We start from the raw sequence: 19,134 nt of genomic DNA on the forward strand, positions 1-19,134 counted from the left end.
ACTTGATGGGCCTTGGTCTGATCCAGCAGGGCCTTTCTTATGTTCTTATGGAGGACGAGGCTATCTATGGCTATTAGTAAAAATGAATACTAGTCATGATGCATACCTATTTTCTCTAGTATCAGAGGAACAGGCAGGTTGCTGCTGCTGCAGTCGTCTTGTTTGTGGGCTTCCTGGAACAGATTGCTGGACTTGATGGGCCTGGGTCTAAGCCAGCAGGGCTTTTCTTATGTTCTTAGGTAGATTAGGCTGAATGTATGTGGCTGGCCCAAGGTCACCCAGCGAGTATGGATTTGAACCTGGGTCTCCCAGATCCTAGACAAGTACCCTTAACTACTTCACCAGCTCTCAGAAATAGGGTTTGCCATTGGGAGGGACAGTCAGCTTAGATTTTATGCCAGCGCCTGCTCGCGTGCCATGCCAAAGCAGGCACCCTCGGAATTCTAACACACAGTGGTAAGTGCAGCCACAAAGCGGCTGCCGCAGAAGGCGGAGCCAGCCACGAAATAGCTGATGCAGTTGACCTTTGGTCAAACAGTGAAGATCCTCAACCTGTGGCGGCAGCTGCTGCCAAATCAACATTTGTAAAAAATCTGCACAGCTAATCAGGTCTCTAATGGCCATTGAGAAGCCCTGCTGGGCAGAAACCCCACTTGGCTCTGACCACTTTCTAAAAATACTTGATGTGCACCAGGAAAGGTATTGTTGAGCATCATGGCACCCATGGGTGCCATAGAACATAAGAACATAAGAGCCATGCTGTATCAGATCCAGGCCCATCAAGTCCGGTAGTCTGTTCACACAGTGGCCAACCAGGTGCCTCCAGGAAGCCCCCAAACAAGGCGACTGTAGCAGCATTATCCTGCCTGTGTTCCACAGTACCTAATATAATAGGCATGCTCCTCTGATCCTGGAGAGAATAGGTATGCATCGTGACTAGTATCCATTTTGACTAGGAGCCATGAATAGCCCTCTCCTCCATGAACATGTCCACTCCCCTCTTAAAGCCTTCCAAGTCGGCAGCCATCATCACATCCTGGGGCAGGGAGTTCCACAATGAGAACATAAGAAAAGTCCTGCTGGATCTGACCCAGGCCCATCAAGTCCAGCAGTGTGTTCACACCATAGCTAATCAGGTGCCTGTAGGAAGCCCACAAACAAGGCGACTGCAGCAGCATTATCCTGCCTGTGTTCCACAGCACCTCATATAATAGGCACGCTCCTCTGATCCTGGAGCCATGTTGGAGACCCCTTGGTCTATGCTGTGGCTCTTGGATTTGCATAGTTCTGGTGCTGATGGGTCTTAAACTTGTTTAGTTTTGAAGCCTCTGGCTCCTTGACGAGGTGCTAAGGTCTCTCTCTCTCTCTTCCCCCCCCCCCCCCGGACGCCGTTCCTCTGATGCATGCCTCTTTTCTCGGCAGATGGTGAACGTCTATCAGGAGCACCAGCATTCCTGTTTCCTCTACCTGGGGAGCATCCTGGTGGATGAGTACGGGATGGAGGAGGGCTGCCGGCAGGGGCTGCTCGACATGCTGCAGGTAAGTCCCGGCTGGCCGGGTTCAGCGCTGCCTTCCGCTGTTCCGGGCTTTGCGTGAGTGTGCTGGTGGACGTTGCCGAGGCGACCTTGGGAAGCAAGGACAGATGGGCTTGTTTATTAGAAGGTGTTTTCCAGGGTTTCTGCCCTGCTACTTCCTTATTGGTCTAGTGCTGCATTAGAAGGATACCTTTATAGTGGGTCAGTCTAGATCAGGGGTGTCGAACTCACAAGGGCCGGATGTGACATAAATGTCACTTGGTCGCCGGGCCACGTGCACCATAAAATTTAATGGCAGGTACCAGAGATGCAAACTTTATAGAGGACACAGACAAAGCCAATTAACAATACTAGAATAATAGAACCATAGAGTTGGAAGGGACCACCACGGTCATCTAGTCCCAAGCTTCTTAAACTGTGGGTCGCGCAACTGAATGTGGAGGTCTCGAAAAAGTTGATTTATTATCAGTAAATGTTTGATTTGTATGCCTATTTTATATACCTATATACCCGGAATCACGAGTGGAAAAAGTTTAAGAAGCTCTGATCTAGTCCAACCCCCTGCACAATGCAGGAAATTCACAACTACCTTCCCCCCACACTACCAGTGACCCCTACGCCATGCCCAGAAGATGGCCAAAAAAACTCCCCTCCAGGACCCCTGGTCATAGAATCATAGAGTTGGAAGGGACCACCAGGGCCATCAAGTCCAACCCCCTGCACAATGCAGGATATTCACAACTACCTCCCCCCTCAACACCCCTAGTGACCAGAAGATGGCCAAGATGCCCTCCCTCTCACCATCTGCCTAAGGTCACAGAATCAGCATTGCTGACAGATGGCCATCTAACCTCTTCTTAAAAACCTCCAGGGAAGGAAAGCTTACCATCTCCTGAGGAAGCCTGTTCCACTGAGGAACCTCTGTAACTGTTAGAAAATTCTTCCTAATGTCTAGACGGAAACTCTGTTGATTTAATTTCAACCCGTTGGTTCTGGTCCGACCTTCTGAGGCAACAGAAAACAACGCAGCACCCTCCTCTATATGACAGCCCTTCAAGTACTTGAACATGGTTATCATATCCCCTCTCAGTCTTCTCCTCTTCAGGCTAAACATACCCAGCTCCTTCAACCTTTCCTCATAGGACTTGGTCTCCGGACCCCTCACCATCTTTGTTGCCCTTCTCTGGACACGTTCTAGCTTGTCTACATCTTTCTTAAATTGTGGTGCCCAAAACTGAACACAGTACTCTAGTTGAGGTCTAACCAGAGCAGAGTAAAGCGATACCATCACTTCGCGTCATCTGGACACTATACTTCGGTTGATGCAGCCCAAGACCGCATTTGCCTTTTTAGTTACAGCATCACACTGCTGACTCATGTTCAGTGTTTGGTCTACTAAGACCCCAAGATTCTTTTCACACACACTACTGCTCAAACAAGTCTCCCCCATCCTATAATTATGCATTTGATTTTTCTTACCTAAATGCAGAACTTTAAATTTGTCTTTGCTGAAGTGCATTTTATTAGTTCTAGCCCATTTCTCCAGCCTGTCAAGATCATCCTGCATCTTGGCTCTGTCTTCTACCGTATTTGCTACCCTTCCCAATTTAGTATCATCTGCAAATTGAATAAGCATCCCCTCTATTCCTTCATCCAAATCATTTATAAAGATGTTGAACAACACAGGGCCCAGGACAGATCCCTGAGGAACTCCACTAGTCACTTCACTAAGTCGACGAGGAACTTAACTAGCACTCTTTGGGTACGATCTGTCAACCAGTTGCAGATCCATCTAACAATAATAGGATCTAACCCACATTTTCCCAATTTGTCAACTAGAATACTGTGTGGAACCTTACCAAAAGCCTTACTGAAATCTAGATAAACTATGTCTACAGCATTCCCCTGATCCAGCAAGGTACTGGTAGTAACTTTCTCAAAAAAGGAGATAAGATTAGTCTGACATGACTTATTCTTGAGAAACCCATGCTGGTTCTTAGTGATCAGATCCATCCTTTCTAAATGCTCAAGGACTGACTGATGATTTGTTCGAACACTTTTCCTGGTATAGAAGTCAAGCTGATGGGTCGGTAGTTACCTGGATCTTCCTTTTTCCCCTTCTTGAAGATGGGGACAACATTTGCCCGCCTCCAGTCTTCTGGCACCTCACCTGTTTGCCAAGACTTTTCAAATATAATGGACAGAGGTTCCGAAATTACATCTGCAAGTTCTTTGAGTACCCTTGGGTGCAATTCATCTGGCCCAGAGGATTTTGTTTCATTTAAAGAAACCAGGTGTTTGTGCACTACCCCAATGCCAATTCTAGGCTGCAAATCCCTTCCCTCATCACATGTTCTGTTTATGCCATGTTGAGCACCATTTCCCTCACGAGAAAAAACTGAGGAAAAGTAGGAATTGAGGAGTTCTGCCCTCTCTTCATCTCTTGTTACAATTTCGCTTTCCGGTCCACGCAATGGGCTTATCTTGTCCTTGTTCTTACTCTTACTCTGTACATAGGAAAAGAACCCTTTTTATGTTGTGTTTAGCATCTCTCGCTAGCCTAAGTTCATACTGAGCTTTAGCTTTCCTAACACTCTCCCTACAAGCACTAGTTATTTGCTTATATTCCTCTTTGGTTATAAGGCCCTCCTTCCACTTCCTAAATGAGTCTTTTTTATTTCTCAACTCTTCAAAAAGCTGTTTATGGAGCCACCCAGACCTCTTTAGGCTCCTCCCATTTTTCCTTCTCATAGGAATGGTCAATCTGGCCTGGAGGAAAATTGCTTCCTGACCTCAAAGTGGAGGTTCATAGAATCAAGGAGTTGGCAGGGACCACCTAGTCCAACCCATTGCACAATGCAGGAAATTCAATACTACCTCCCTCCCACACCCCCAGTGTCCCCTACTCCATGCCTAGAAGATAGCCAAGGTGCCCTCCCTCTCATGATCTGTCTAAGTTCATAGAATCAGCATTGCTGACAGATGGCCATCTAGCCTCTGCTTAAAAACCTCCAGGGAAGGAGAGCTCACCACCTCCCGAGGAAGCCTGTTCCACTGAGGAACCGCTCTGACTGTTAGAAAGTTCTTCCTAATGTCTAGACTAGGGGTCCTCAAACTACGGCCCGAGGGCCGGATCCGGATTATGTCTACAGCATTCCCCTGATCCAGCAAGGTAGTAACTTTCTTCTTCATCCTAGGCTCTGTGCGTCCCCACGTTCCGGCTCATCGAGCAACCAAATGGCCTCCAGAACCACCCGGACACTGTGGATGACCTCTTCCGGCTGGCAACCAGGTACATAAGCCCTGAGCCAGCCCCTTGGCCTGGCATGCGCCAGACTGATGCGTAACTGTCTGCAGCCAACCAAGGGACAAAATGCTCCTGTATTGTTCTAAGACAGGGATCCCCAACCTTTTTGAGCCTGCGGGCACCTTTGGAATTCCTTTTTGAGCCTGCGGGCACCTTTGTGGGTGCAGCCACAAAACGGCTGCCAGCAGCTTCCCTTCAGTCACATGGTGAAGATCCTTGTGCCATGGTGGCAGCTGCTGCCAAAGCAACGTTTTAAAAAATCTGCACAGCCACTCAAAGGGCTGTAGCTCAGTGGTAGAGCCTCTGCTTGGCATGCAGAAGGTCCCGGGTTCAATCCCCGGCATCTCCAGTTAAAAGGACCAGGCAAGTAGGTGATGTGAAAGACCTTTTTCTGTCTGAGACCCTGGAGAGCTGCTGGCAGTCTGAGTAGACAATACTGACTTTGATGGACCAAGGGTCTGGTTCGGTAGAAGGCAGCTTCATTTGTGTTCATGTGTATTCTCTGTTGACTCAGGATAAAGTATTTCAGGGAGGGTTGGCATGTAGAAGGTCCCAGGTTCAATCCCCAGCATCTCCAGTTAAAGGGACTAGCAAGTAGGTGATGTGAAAGACCTCGGCCTGAGACCGTGGAGATCCGCTGACAGTCTGAGTAGACCAAGGGTCAGATTCAGTATAAGGCAGCTTCAAGCCTCACTGAGGAGAAGCCCCATTTAGCCCCACCCACTCTCTAAAAACACTTGGTGGGGACCCCCTGTTTTGAAGGTCAACACTTCTGGACCTTTGGGGTGGGTGAGCAATGCGTTCCAAAGCTTAGTGGCCACCTCTGTCAAGGCCCCGCTGTGCCCCAAAGGTCCTTCCTTTTCACTTGAGGCTGTGAGTGCTGTTTCTTCTGGAGATCAGGTGTGGGCGCTGGGTGGGAACAGTGAGCCGGGGCAGGGTTCCTGGCAACGAAGCGGCCAATGCCAGCTGCTCGAATGGGGCCCGGCCGCTGACAGGACGCCCACTGTGGTTGGGGACAAAGAGATTCGTGGCCCTGCTTTTCCCCTCCCCGCTCATGCGTGCTGTAGGCTCTGTGTACGAAACAGGTTCTTGACTGGCCCTCTCCGTTCAGGTTCATCCAGCGCAGTCCGATCACGTTGCTCCGGAGCCAAGTCATCCTCCACATCTTGCAGTGGGCGATTGCTGCCACCACCCTGGACCACCGCGATGCCAACTGCAGCGTCATGAAGTTCTTGCGCGATCTTGTCCACACGGGAGTGGCCAATGATGTGAGTGGCAAAGAGGGGAAGGAGGGCCCCTGTGAATCTCCCTTCTTCTGGGTAGACTGAGAACGAGAATCATAGAGTTGGAAGGGACCACACTATGCCCAAAAAACCCCCTCCAAAATCCCTGGCCAATCTGGCCTGGAGGAAAATTTCTTCCTGACTCCAAAAGTGGCATAACCCTGGACATGCAAGAAAGGGCCACGAGAGCCAAGCTCTGGCTCATTCCTTCCTGCCCTCCCTCTCACTATCTGCCTAAGTTCACAGAATCAGCATTGTTGTCAGATGGCCATCTAGCCTCTGCTTAACAACCTCCAAAGAAGGAGGAATCATAGAATCATAGAGTTGGAAGGGACCACCAGGGTCATCTAGTCCAACTCCCTGCACAATGTAGGAAATTCACAACAACCTCCCCAATATGCCCCTAGTGACCCCTAGTCCATGCCCAGAAGATGGCCAAGGTGCCCTCCCTTCTCATGAACTGCCTAAGGTCATAGAATCAGCATTGCTGACAGATGGCCATCTGGCCTCTGCTTAAAAACCTCCAGGGAAGGAGAGCCCACCACCTCCGGAGAAAGCCTGTTCCACTGAGGAACCAATGCAATTGTTTGAAAATTCTTCCTAATGTCTAGATGGAAACTCTTCTGATTTAATTTCAACCCGTTGGTTCTGGTCCGGACCTTCTGGGGCAACAGAAAACAACTCAGCTCCATCCTCCATATGACAGCCCTTCAAGTACTTGAACATGGTTATCATATCCCCTCTCAGTCTTCTCCTCTTCAGGCTAAACATACCCAGCTCCTTCAACCTTTCCTCATAGGACTTGGGCTCCAGACCCCTCACCATCTTTGTTACCCTCCTCTGGACATGTTCTAGCTTGTCTACATCTTTCTTAAATTGCGGTGCCCAAAACTGAACACAGTACTCTAGTTGAGGTCTAACCAGAACAGAGTAAAGTGATACCATCACTTTGCATGATCTGGACACTACTTCCATTGATGCAGCCCAAGATCGCATTTTTCTTTCCCAAGGACTTTCCCAAGTCCTAGCAAGGACTTCGTGTGGCCCGGGATGAGTGGAAAGTTCCCAGTTATAAGCAACAGCCTGTTGAGCTTCAAGTCTTAGCGAGGCCTTCTCAGAAATGTTCAGCCAGCTTGCCTGGAAGTCAGCTCTCCAGTCCCTGAAGTTCTAGATTGCAGTCTGGCTGTGACTCTGATAGAGCATCCATTTTGCATGCAGAAGGTCCCAGGTTCAATCCCCAGTGTCTCCAGTTTAACAGGATCAGGTAATAGATTATGGGAAAGATCTCCGCCTGAGACCTTGGAGAGCCGCAGACCGTATTTGATGGCCCAATGATCAGACTCAGTAGAAAATAGCTTCCTGGGGGAGTTCTGTTCAGAAGAGGGCCGTGGCTCAGTGGTAGAGCATCTGCTTGGCATGCTGAAGGTCCCAGGTTCAATCTCCAACTAAAAAGATCAGGTGGTAGGTGATGTGAAAGACCTCTTCCTGAGACCCTGAAGAGCTGCTGCCCATCTTTATAGAGAGTACTGACCTGATGGAACAAGGTTCAGCATAAAGCAGCTTCATGTGTTCTGAGGAGGGACCATGGCTCAGTGGCAGATCCTCTGCTTCGCATGCAGAAGGTTCCAGGTTCAATCCCCCCCCCCCGGCATCTCCAGTTAAAGGAACCAGGTAAGTAAGGTGATGTGAAAGACCTCTCTCTCTCTCCCTGCAGCATGAAGAGGACTTTGAGGCCCGGAAGGAGCTCATTGGGCAGGTGATGACCCAGCTGGGGCAGCAGCTTGTGAGCCAGCTCCTGCACACCAGCTGTTTCTGCCTTCCGCCTTACACCCTGCCCGATGTGGCCGAGGTGCTGTGGGAGATCATGCAGGTCGACAGGCCGGTAAGGACCGGGGCCGGAAGTGGGAGTTGGGGCTGGGCGCATGGTGGGTGGGTGGGTGGAAATCAGGCAGAGAGGAGGGCTGAGGGTTGTTGTTACTGGAATGGCCGGGCGCCCGGCCTGCTGTAGTCCGGACACAGAGCATCACCAGCAATCTGAGGCTTCTGGTGGCTTGTATTGCCGGTGTTTCTCTTCCCTGGCTCAGCGTCTGCAAATGTTCATTACGAGCTCTTTCCAGTGTGTGTGAGGGATCGCTGCGCAATCCGGTTGAACACTTGAAGACATGAAGCTGCTTATACTGAATCAGACCATCAAGGTCCATCAAAGTCAATATTGTCTACGCAGACGGGCAGCTGCTCTCCAGGGTCTCAGGCTGAGGTCTTTCACATCACCTACTTGCCTAGTCCCTTTAACTGGAGATGCCGGGGATTGAACCTGGGACCTTCTGCATGCCAAGCAGATGCTGTACCACTGAGCCACGGCCCCCCCATGACCTATGCAACTGATTCTCTCAGTGAGTCCATTAATAAAAGAACTACACATGAAGCTGCCTTATACTGAATCAGACCATTGGTCCATCGAAGTCAGTATTATCTACTCAGGCAGGCAGCGGCTCTCCAGGGTCTCAGGCAAAGAAAGGTCTTTCAAATCACCTACTTACCTGGTCCCTTTAACTGGAGATGCCGGGGATTCAACCTGGGACCTCCTGCATGCCAAGCAGACGCTCTACCACTGAGCCATGGCCCTTCCCTAGATGGTTGCGTGTTGGGAACATCCTCTCTTGTATCTTATTTATTTCACTTCTATTCCCCAAATTTGCATCCTTTCGTTCTGCCCTTACAAGGGCCACTGAGTCAGCGAACAAGTTAAAACATACACAATTCCATCTCGTTTTAAAAACCATTAAAATCAATCCCCACAAAAAAAACACATCGTTAAAACAATTTAAAAACAGGCTTAAAATACACTCATAACATTAAAAAAAGCAATTAAAACAATGGTTAGGAAGGCAGGACCATTGAGGGAATGCCAAACGGAACGAAAAAGCCTATTTGAAACAAGTTTCTATCCCTCATCGTTTGGAGATGCGTTTGGTAACGCCTCTTGAGATGCTTTCGGAACTCGTGTCTTGAACCGTGTGTGTGTGGCGGGGGGGGGGGGACAAAACAAAGCTTATTCTCACGAAAGCTCAGGGCTGCTTTTTCAGCCCTGCGCTGATTCTCCAGGACTCCCAGCACAGAGAGACCTTGCCCATCTCTGGGGATTGACCCTGGGGCCAGCAAATGATTGGTTCTGCCCCCTCTAAATGTGAATTCCCATAATTTCATGGGGGTTTGCCCCGAGGGAAGAGAAGCACTGAGTTTTAGGCTGCACCATAAAAGGGTCCTAATTTGGGGGAGCTGTGGGATGGTGGTCTTATGATTCGGTTAAGGAGTACACCTGATACCCAGAGGCCTCTGGGCACATCATCATGTGGACAGGAATGAGCATGTGGATATTGTGTATTTGGATTTCCAAAAAGCTTTTGACAAAGTCCCCCACCAAAGACTGCAACTTCATAGTCACGGGATAAGAGGACAAGTCCTCTTATGGATTGAGAGCTGGCTGAAAAATAGGAAGCAGAGAGTAGGAATCAATGGTCAGTTCTCACAATGGCGGGATGTGAGCAGTGGGGTGCCTCAGGGATCTGTGTTGGGACCGGTGCTTTTCAACCTGTTCATCAATGACCTGGAGTTGGGGTTAAACAGTGAAGTAGCCAAGTTTGCAGATGACACCAAATTATTTAGGGTGGTTAAAACAAAATAGGACTGTGAAGAGCTCCAGAAGGATCTCTGCGTACTGGAAGAATGGGCATTAAAATGGCAAATGAGATTCAATGTGAGCAAGTGTAAAGTGATGCATATTGGGGCAAAAAATCCCAACTTCACATATACACTGATGGGATCTGTGCTGGCAGCGACAGACCAAGAAAGAGATCTTGGGGTGGTAGTGGATAGCTCAATGAAGATGTCAACCCAGTGTACGGCTGCTGTAAAAAAGGCAAATTCTATGCTGGCCATAATTAGACGAGGAATAGAGAATAAACTTCTGATATCATACTGCCCTTGTACAAATCTATGGTGAGACCACACTTGGAATACTGTGTACAGTTCTGGTCACCACACCTAAAAAAGGATATTACAGAGCTTGAGAAGGTGCAGAAAAGAGCAACCAAAATGATTAAGGGACTAGAGCAACTGTCCTACGGGGAGCGGTTAAGACTCTTAGGGCTGTTTAGCTTGGAAAGAAGGCGGTTAAGGGGAGACATGATAGAGGTCTATAAAATTATGCATGGTTTGGAGAGAGTGGACAGGGAGAAGTTTTCCTCTCCCATAATACTAGAGCACGGGGTCATCTGCTAAAGCTGGAGGGTGAGAGATTAAAAACAGATTAAAGGAAGTATTTTTTCACACAACGCATAGTTAAATTGTGGAACTCCCTGCCCCAGGATGTGGTGATGGCTGCCAGCTTGGAGGGCTTTAAGAGGGGAGTGGACATATTCATGGAGGAGAGGGGTATTCATGGCTGCTAGTTAGAATGGATACTAGTCATGCTGCATAGCTATTCTCTGTAGTATCAGAGGAGCATGCCTATTATTTTGGGTGCGGTGGAACACGGGCAGGATGGTGCTGCTGCACTCATCTTGTTAGAGGCTTCTTAGAGGCACCTGGTTGGCCACTGTGTGAACAGACTGCTGGACTTGATGGGCCTTGGTCTGATCCAGCAGGGCCTTTCTTGTGTTCTTATGTTCAGCATCCACAAACCAGGATCAGAGGAGCAGGCCTATTATATTAGATGCTGTGGAACACAAGCAGGGTAATGCTGCTACAGTCATCTTGTTTGTGGGCTTCCCAGAGGCACCTGATGGCCACAGTGTGAACGGGCTGCTGGACTTGATGGGCCTTTGGTCTGATCCAGCAGGACCTTTCTTATGTTCTTATGAGGAGGGATGGCTTTCTTGTTTTTTGACTGGGAGAGGCTCCTAGGAGATCGCCTGAGAATCCCTTTCTTGTGAGTTGCTTCTTAGTTGGGAAAAAAATATTTTTGTCCTTCTCTTCCCCCACCCCCACCCCAGACCTTTTGTCGCTGGCTGGAGAACTCGCTGAAGGGCTTACCAAAGGAAACATCGGGGGGAGCCATGCAAGTGACGCACAAGCAGCTGACGGACTTCCACAAGCAGGTCACGAGGTCAGTGGCAGCCGGGGGAGAGGAGGGGGGCCGGTTTGCAAAGGCGCGGGTTGGGGGACAGTCCCCGGCACAGGGGGTACGGGCCCTTCTCGTGGCCTGAGGGCCACATCTGGGTCTCTGCCCCTTCTAGAGATTGGTGCAGAAAAGAGGGAAAGCCGGCTCCTCCCTAGGAGTCTTCTTCAAAGCAGACGGAGACCCAGGGGTGGTCTCTCTCCCCTCCCCAGCCTGCTCTGTTGCTCTTAGACCCCATAGCTGCTCAGCAGTTATTTGGGCCCAGCGGGATGCCGACCTCCAGATGGGGCCTGGAAATCTCCCAGAATTCCAATGGATCCCCAGCTACAGAGATGGGTTCCCCTGGAGAAAATGGCTGCTTTGGAGGGTGGGCTGTATGGCATTATACCCCCAAGGGAGCCAGCGTGGTATAGTGGTTAAGAATAGTGGTTTGGGGCGGTGGATTCTGATCAGGAGAACCGGGTTTGATTCCCCACTCCTCCACATGAGCTGCGGTCACTAACCTGGTGAACTGGGTTGGTTTCCCCACTCCTGCACATGAAGCCAGCTGGGTGACCTTGGGCTAGTCACAGCTCTCTTAGAGCTCTCTCAGCCTCACCTACCTAACAGGGTGTCTGTTGTGGGGAGGGGAGGGAAGGCGATAGTAAGCCTGTTTGATTCTTCCTTAAGTGGTAGAGAAAGTCAGCCTATACAAACCAACTCTCCCTCCTCCTCCTCCCCCCCCAGCCTTCTCCAGCCCCCCCTGAATCTCCCAGCCTGGAGTTGGCAACCTTAGGTGTCCCCAACAAATTGGCAATTTGAGGACTGATGTAAAGCTCTGGAGGGGGGTGGGGGTGGCAGGCTAGGATTCCCCCCCCGCTGCTCTAATGGGGGGCCCCTTGGCCTTTCCCTCTTGGTCCCTCCCCTCTCTTTAACCACACCCACTTAGCCCCCCATGCTCACCAGTCTTCTGAGTCTTCCCCTCAAATGACCACAAAGCCTGCCCCCACACCGTTTTTGACCCCTCTCAGAAAAGAGAGGAAAAATGTTTCAGCAGAAGAGAAAAATGAACAAATTGGGGAAGCGGGTCTATTAGAATCATAGAATCATAGAGTTGGAAGGGACCACCAGGGCCATCAAGTCCAGCCCCCTGCACAATGCAGGAAATTCACAACTACCTCCCCACTCCACACTCCTAGTGACCAGAAGATGGCCAAGATACCCTCCCTCTCATCATCTGCCTATTATTGTGCAGCCATTGGGAGTGGCTCGGGGTGGAGGAGTAGCTTTAGGATGTGGACAGAATGGAGCGGGTGCCGAGGAGAGCGAGGAGGATGATCTGGGGCCTGTAGACCGAGCCCTGCGAGGAAAGGCTGAGGGACTCGGGAATGTTCAGCCTGGAGAAGAGGAGGTTGAGGGGGGGACAGGATTGCTCTCTGGAAGTATTTGAAGGGCTGTCACATAGAGGAAGGCAGGGAGCTGCTCCTGTTGGCAGCAGACAACAGGACTCGCAATAATGGGTTTAAATTGCGGGTGGAAAGGTACTGGCTGGATGTTAGGGAAAATTTTTTTTTTACAGTCAGAGTTGTTCAACAGTGGAATCGGCTGCCTAGAGAGATGATGAGCTCCCCCTCACTGGCAGTCGTTAAGCAGAGGCTGGACAAGCACTTGTCAGGGATGCTCTAGGCTGATCCTGCATTGAGCAGGGGGTCGGACTAGATGGCCTGTATGGCCCCTTCCATCTCTATAAGTCTATGACGTTGGCCCCCCTGAAGCAGCCAGAGAATTCCTGCCAGCCGGTTCTGTCTCTGCTTGAAAGCTACGGACAGCTGAATTCAGGTCTCCGAAAACATACTCCGGTGCTTCCGTTGCTCCAGCCTAGAGAAACAGTCCGCCCTTTGCCTGAGCAGCAAAAGCAACAGCGCAGCCTCCACCTTTGCCTGGCAGCTGGCACACCTCCCACCTCCCCTGCCCTCCTGTGGTTTGGGCCATGGAGGGGAAGGCCAAGGGACGCAGCCCGCCCGGATGCAATTCCTGGCGGGCCTCTCCTGGCCGAGGTTCACATGGGAATGAACGGAAGGGGTCTGATGCGAAGCACTTGTTGCTTTCCGTGAGGCTTGTGCGGGAGAACTCCCTGGGGGGCGGCTCCCTTTCCGTGTGCACAAGGGGGCGCGCCGGTTGGTGGGTGCCACCCCTCGGTCCGGGCCTGAGTTCCACACGCCGGAAACGTCGCCCTTTCTGTCCCAAAGGTTGCTAACGTGGGGCGCTGGGCACTCCAGAGCCGTCGCCCCCTCTGTGGGCAGAGGACCGGGGTGCGGCGTCCAAAGCGCCCCCCGAGGTGAGCAGAGCCCGGAAGGTTCCTGGGTCCAGCCAGCTGTCAGCCGGGGTCTGGCTTTCCCCTCTTCCTCTCCGTTGCCGATCAGGTTTTTCTGGTCTTGCGCATGCCGGGGCTCTGCTCCTTTTGGGAGGGGAAAACCACAAGGGATGCTCAGGCCTGCTCTGCAGCTTCTGTCAGCGCGGCCCGGCTGGGTCGGGCAAGTTGGCACCTGGCCGGGGCCCTCTCTGTACCTACAGCTCTGCCAGCAGACGGGAGTCCCTTCCCCGGCAGGTCTGGGGCAAGCCCTGGCCTGTCCCTCTGCCTCTTGCTGACGGCTCACGCCCAAAAGCCACCTTTGCTGGCAGACATCCTGCCTTTCCTTCCTTGGCAATCGAGGCTTCCCTCCCAAGCTGGGATGGACTTGGCTCTTCCGAGCGGCTTCTGTCGGCGTGCCTGGTGAAGGCCCCCGTACTCTGCTTTTGGGGTTGTGGAAAAGGGCGCAAAACCCCGACAGGCAAATATGCTGGTTGTCTACATACAGCTTGGCTCAGTAATCACACTTGGAATACTGTGTATAGTTCTGGTCACCACATCTCAAAAAGGGATATTGCAGAGCTTGAGAAGGTGCAGGAAAGAGCAACCAAAATGATCAGGGGACGAGAGCGACGGCCCTATGAGGAGCGGTTAAAACACCTAGGGCTGTTTAGCTTGGAAAGAAGGCTGTTAAGGGGAGACCTGATAGAGGTCTATAAAATTATGCACGGCTTGGAGAGAGTGGGCAGGAAGAGCAATCATGTCCCCCTTCAACCTCCTCTTCTCCAGACTGAACATTCCCGAGTCCCTCAGCCTTTCCTGGCAGGGCTCGGCCTCCAGGCCCCTGATCCTCCTCGTCGCTCTCCTCTGCACCCGCTCCATTCTGTCCGCATCCTTTTTGAAAAGGGTTTCTTCAGTACGGTTCCTGATTCCCACAACATGGCTTCCCCTTGGCACGTGCAAGTGCAGAGGGTCCCACGAGAGAGGGCCAAAGAATTGGAGCATTTGCAGTTTCCTTCCCCCAAAATAACGAGACTCTCCTTTTTCCCCCTTCCACCTCCGTCTCTAGTGCCGAGGAGTGCAAACAGGTTTGCTGGGCTCTGAGGGACTTCACCAGGCTGTTCCGGTAGCCTGCACCGCCTTCGGTCTGCCTGTCTCCCAGGTGAGCAGAACCTCCCTCCCTGCTCTTGGGGTCCTGGGCTTGAAGGTTGGAATGGGGGCTTCCAGTGCCTGGCTAGGATTTTCACATGGGAGAGGGTCACTGCTTCTTTTGTGTTGGGTGACATGAAGCTGCCTTATACTCAATCAGACCGGCAGTGGCTCAGGCAAAGGTCTTTCACATCACCTACTTGCCTGGTCTCTTTAACTGGAGATGCCAGGGATTGAACCTGGGACCTTCTGCAAAGGTCAAGGCACACGTGAAGCTGCCTTCTACTGAATGAGACCCTTGGTCCATCCAAGTCAGTATTGTCTACTCAGACTGGCAGCGGCTCTCCAGGGTCTCAGGTAGAGGTCTTTCCCATCACCTACTTGCCTGGCCCCATTAACGAGATGCCAGGGATTGAACCTGGGACCTTCTGCATGCCAAGCAGATGCTCTACCACTGAGCCACAGCCCCTCCCACTATCAAATGCAGGATCACTGCATTAGACAGAATATGTTGGCTATCTTGTGTGTCCCACAGTTTCAGAGGCTGGCCCTGTTGGTCTGCAGTAGAGGAGCAAGGTTCGAGACCGGCAAGATTTTCCAGGTCTGAGCCTTTGATTTTTAAAGCTCCCTTCGTCAGATACAAGCAGGGAGGTTTGACTCTCGAAAGCTTATACCCCAAAATCATGTTGGTCTCTAGGGTGCAGCTGGACTTGAATTCTAGCTCTTGTGTGTTTGGTATTTCTTTTTGCTGGATTGGTTAACTCTCTGACTTTGTTCGGAAACCGTGGGGGGCGGGGCAGCATAGAAAACTTAAAATAAACTGTCCAATGACAGCGTAACATGGAATTCTTCTACCTTATTTGGACCCGGGACCCCCAGTGAATTGTGCCCTGCATCTTTCGTCCCCACTACAGAGTGATTGACTGCTGGGCTTCACAAAACTCTGTCAGGCCTTTCTCCCTCTCTCATAATACCAGAACACGGGGTCATCTGCTGAAGCTGGAGAGTGAGACATTCAAAACAGATAAAAGGGAGTATTTCTTCACACAACGCTTAGTTAAGTTGTGGAACTCCCTGCCCCAGGATGGGGTGATGGCTGCCAACTTGGAAGGCTTTAAGAGGGGAGTGGACATGTTCCTGGAGGAGAGGGCTATCCATGGCTACTAATCAAAATAGATACTAGTCATGATGCATCCCTATTCCTTCCAGGATCAGAGCAGCATGCCTATTATATCAGGTGCGGTGGAACACAGGCAGAATGGTGCTGCTGCAGTTACCTTGTTTGTGGGCTTCCTAGAGGCACCTGGTTGGCCTCTGTGTGAACAGACTGCTGGACTTGATGGGCCTGAGTCTGATCCAGCAGGGCCTTTCTCATGTTCTTAGGTTAGGCTCCCAAACGTAAAAACTACTATGCAAAAAGCTTTTGAAAAGTGCTCGGTTCTATAAAACTTCCCTGTTCGGGGCCTGTGTTTTTTGTTCATGATGGATTGAGTCCTGCAGACCTGTTCTGCTAACTGGGTGCTTTCCTTTCCTCCCGCGCAGCAGCCTCCCCCCCCCCCACAAGAGTTGGGGGAAAGCATCCCTGTTAGTGGAACAGGTCCATGTGATCCAGCCTCGTGAGGGCAGCCTGGGCCAGGAAATTGTCCCTTTTGCACGTTGGAAGCTGACCCCCTTTTCTGTCCCCTTTCCCAGGACTGTCTTTATTTTCAGAAGAGGAAATAAAACATAACCAAGACTCTGTCCCACAACCAGCAAACTTCATTGTGGCCGAGGGCTCCGACTCGCTTTGGGGTGTCCCGCCGGACCGGAAGAGACGCTTCGCCGCGAGATCGAGTCGGTGAAGTTCCTGCTTGTGAGTGAGAGAGAGAGAAAGAGAGGAAAACACAAAAAAAGGGGGGGCGCAACTTATCCGCGACTATCGATGGCTGCAGCCGACCTACGGCATCGCGGGGGGTGGGGAGCTGCTTTCCAGATGGACTTGCTTTAAAAAAAAAAAAGAAAAAGGAAAAAAAGGAATAAAATGTTTTTAAAAAAAGAGCAAACCACGAAACGATAGAAAACTAATTTGCCTGGCAGCAAAGCAAGAGGGGAGAGAGGAAAAAAAAAAAGCAAAGTAGAAAACTTTCTGTGAAATGAAAATAATTACTTAAGGATCCGTGGGGATTAAAAATCTTATCTGTCTAGCAAACCCAGAGTCTGCCCTGCAGGGGTGGGGAGGAAGGAAGGGGGAGCATCTCAATGTTTTTTGTTTTTTTTTGCAAACACCTTCCCGGTTTCCAGAGCCCTGCCTCTCCTCCTCCCCAAGTCCAAAAGGAAAGATTGCTCAAAACTGGTAACTGCCATGGGGCACGGTATCTTTGGGGCGGGCGGGAGGAGGAGGGCCATCTTGCCCCCTGCCCCCCGGAGAGGGTCTCTCTCGCCCTTCCCCCCTCGCTATGTAGCTGACTTCGATAAACTGTTATAATATATATTATATTATATATATATTTTCTTTTTTTAGTTGATTTGGGTTTTTTGAAAATTTGGTTTAAATTTGTTTCGGATATGTTTTTTTTTTTTTAAACCGAGGCAGGGGTGAGAGGGAGGGAGACTCTGGAGGAGACAGGGACGGGTAGGCTTACTTCGCCGAACCGATCAGGCCGTGACTCGGGGCGGGGTGGGGAAGAGTCGGGGCCCTGCGCAGATGTTAAGACAGGAAGGGGTGCTGTTCCGTCTGGTGTTGTAGCCATCTCGAGAACAAGGAGGGGAAAACACACACACACACACACACACAAAAAGAAATAAAAAGCGATAAAAAGTTTAAAAAACGGCACCCGAGCCTGTCTCGTTCTTGTCTCCGGCTGGCTGAGTCTCAGTGTTCCCTCTGCGGCTGATACCTCCCCCCCCCCCCCCGAAGATATTCCATGGTCATTTGAGCAGCTGTTCCCCTCCTTGTGTTTGAGGGCTGGTGGGGTGGTTCGAATCCCTCGTTCAAGTCCGGATGCCCGCCAGGGGACCTTGGGCCCCTACTACATGCCCAGAAGACGGCCAAGATGCCCTCCCTCTCATCTCATTAAGTAGGGGGTTGGACTAGATGGCCTGTCTGGCCCCTTCCAACTCTATTATTCTAGGTGTTGACTCAGAGTAACCCCCCTAGCGTAGTGTGGCCTGGCGTCTCTCTTCTTGCCTCCACCCATCTTCCCCAGTTTGGCCAATAGGAGGCCTCCCCCTCCTGCCTTTTTTTTAATGCACCGGCTGAGCCCCTGAACCGTGTTTCCCTCCCTGCCCGTGGATCGTGAGCCTCAGCGAGAAACTCTGCCGTTTGCTCGGAGGTGGCTCGGAGTAGAGGACCACCCCATGCTATAGAACAGCCCTTTGGGTCGCCAGCATGGTGCAGTGGTTAAGAGCAGTGGTTCGGAGTGGTGGACTCTGATCTGGAGAACCGGGTTCGATTCCCCACTCCTCCACATGAGTGGCGGAGGCTCATCTGGTGAACCGGGTTGGTTTCCCCACTCCTCTTCATGAAGCCAGCTGGGTGACCCTGGGTTAGTCACAGTTCTCTTAGAGCTCTCTCAGCCTCACCTACCTCACAGGGTGTCTGTTGGGAGGGGATAGGAAGGAGATTGTTAGATGGTTTGAGTCTCCTTAAAAGGTAGAGAAAATCAGCATAAAAAACTACTCTTTCTATTATTATTATTTAATTTCAGGTGGGTAGCTGTCTTGGTCTGCAGTAGAAGAGCAATATTTGAGTCCTTTAGCACCCCAGCATAGCTGTGACAAGAGTATCCAGAGCTAGGACTATATAAATTGGGGAGGGGGTTTCAGTTTTCACCCTGCAAAATGAACCCACATGGTGTAGTGGTTTGGAGCGGTGGACTCAGCTCTGGAGAACCGGGTTTGATTCCCATCTCCACATGAGCAGCGGACACATATCGGGTGAACCGGGTTGGTTTCCCCACTCCTACACACGAAGCCAGCTGGGTGACCTTGGGCCAGTCACAGCTCTCTTAGAGCTTTCTCAGCCCCACCTACCTCACAAGGTGTCTGTTGTGGGGAGAGGAAGGAAAGGCGATTTTCAGCCACTTTGATTCTCACTTAAGTGGAAGAGAAAGCGGGCATATAAAAACCAACTCTTCTTCATACTCAGGTGAAGGGTGTTAAAACCTCCACCTAAATACACCTTTTAAACTAACTGCTGTGTTTGCAAACCATCTTTGTTCCCTTCCAGTAGCATTGCCAGCCTGTAATAAAAACCACTTGACGCGAGGGAAGGGGAAGAAGGCAAGGGGCAGGTCCCTCGGTCAATCAAAGCATGCACCACCTCTGCAAGCACCCCTTCCCACTCATAAGAACTAGAAACAGGGAGGTTTTTGTTTTGCAAACTTTCATTCAGAACCTCAGCCAGCTGAAGGGCGTCCGTTCTGCGGGGAGTC

General features: G+C 50.9%; 1 protein-coding gene across 1 annotated transcript in view; it reads left to right on the forward strand.

Annotated features, from left to right (window-relative positions):
- Window positions 1-14,735, forward strand: part of TNPO3 (transportin 3) — a gene marked incomplete at its 5' end in the record, with an annotated part of 52,536 nt that extends 37,801 nt beyond the window's left edge. The window contains 6 exons of the mRNA XM_056846798.1: window positions 1,423-1,539; window positions 4,733-4,827; window positions 5,954-6,110; window positions 7,840-8,007; window positions 11,120-11,232; window positions 14,643-14,735. Coding sequence (XP_056702776.1) covers window positions 1,423-1,539; window positions 4,733-4,827; window positions 5,954-6,110; window positions 7,840-8,007; window positions 11,120-11,232; window positions 14,643-14,703 — 711 coding nt within the window. The remainder of the gene's footprint in view (window positions 1-1,422; window positions 1,540-4,732; window positions 4,828-5,953; window positions 6,111-7,839; window positions 8,008-11,119; window positions 11,233-14,642) is intronic.
- Window positions 14,736-19,134: the final 4,399 nt, after the last annotated feature.

Source organism: Euleptes europaea, chromosome 3 (genome assembly GCF_029931775.1).
Source record: "Euleptes europaea isolate rEulEur1 chromosome 3, rEulEur1.hap1, whole genome shotgun sequence".
NCBI lineage: Eukaryota > Metazoa > Chordata > Lepidosauria > Squamata > Sphaerodactylidae > Euleptes > Euleptes europaea.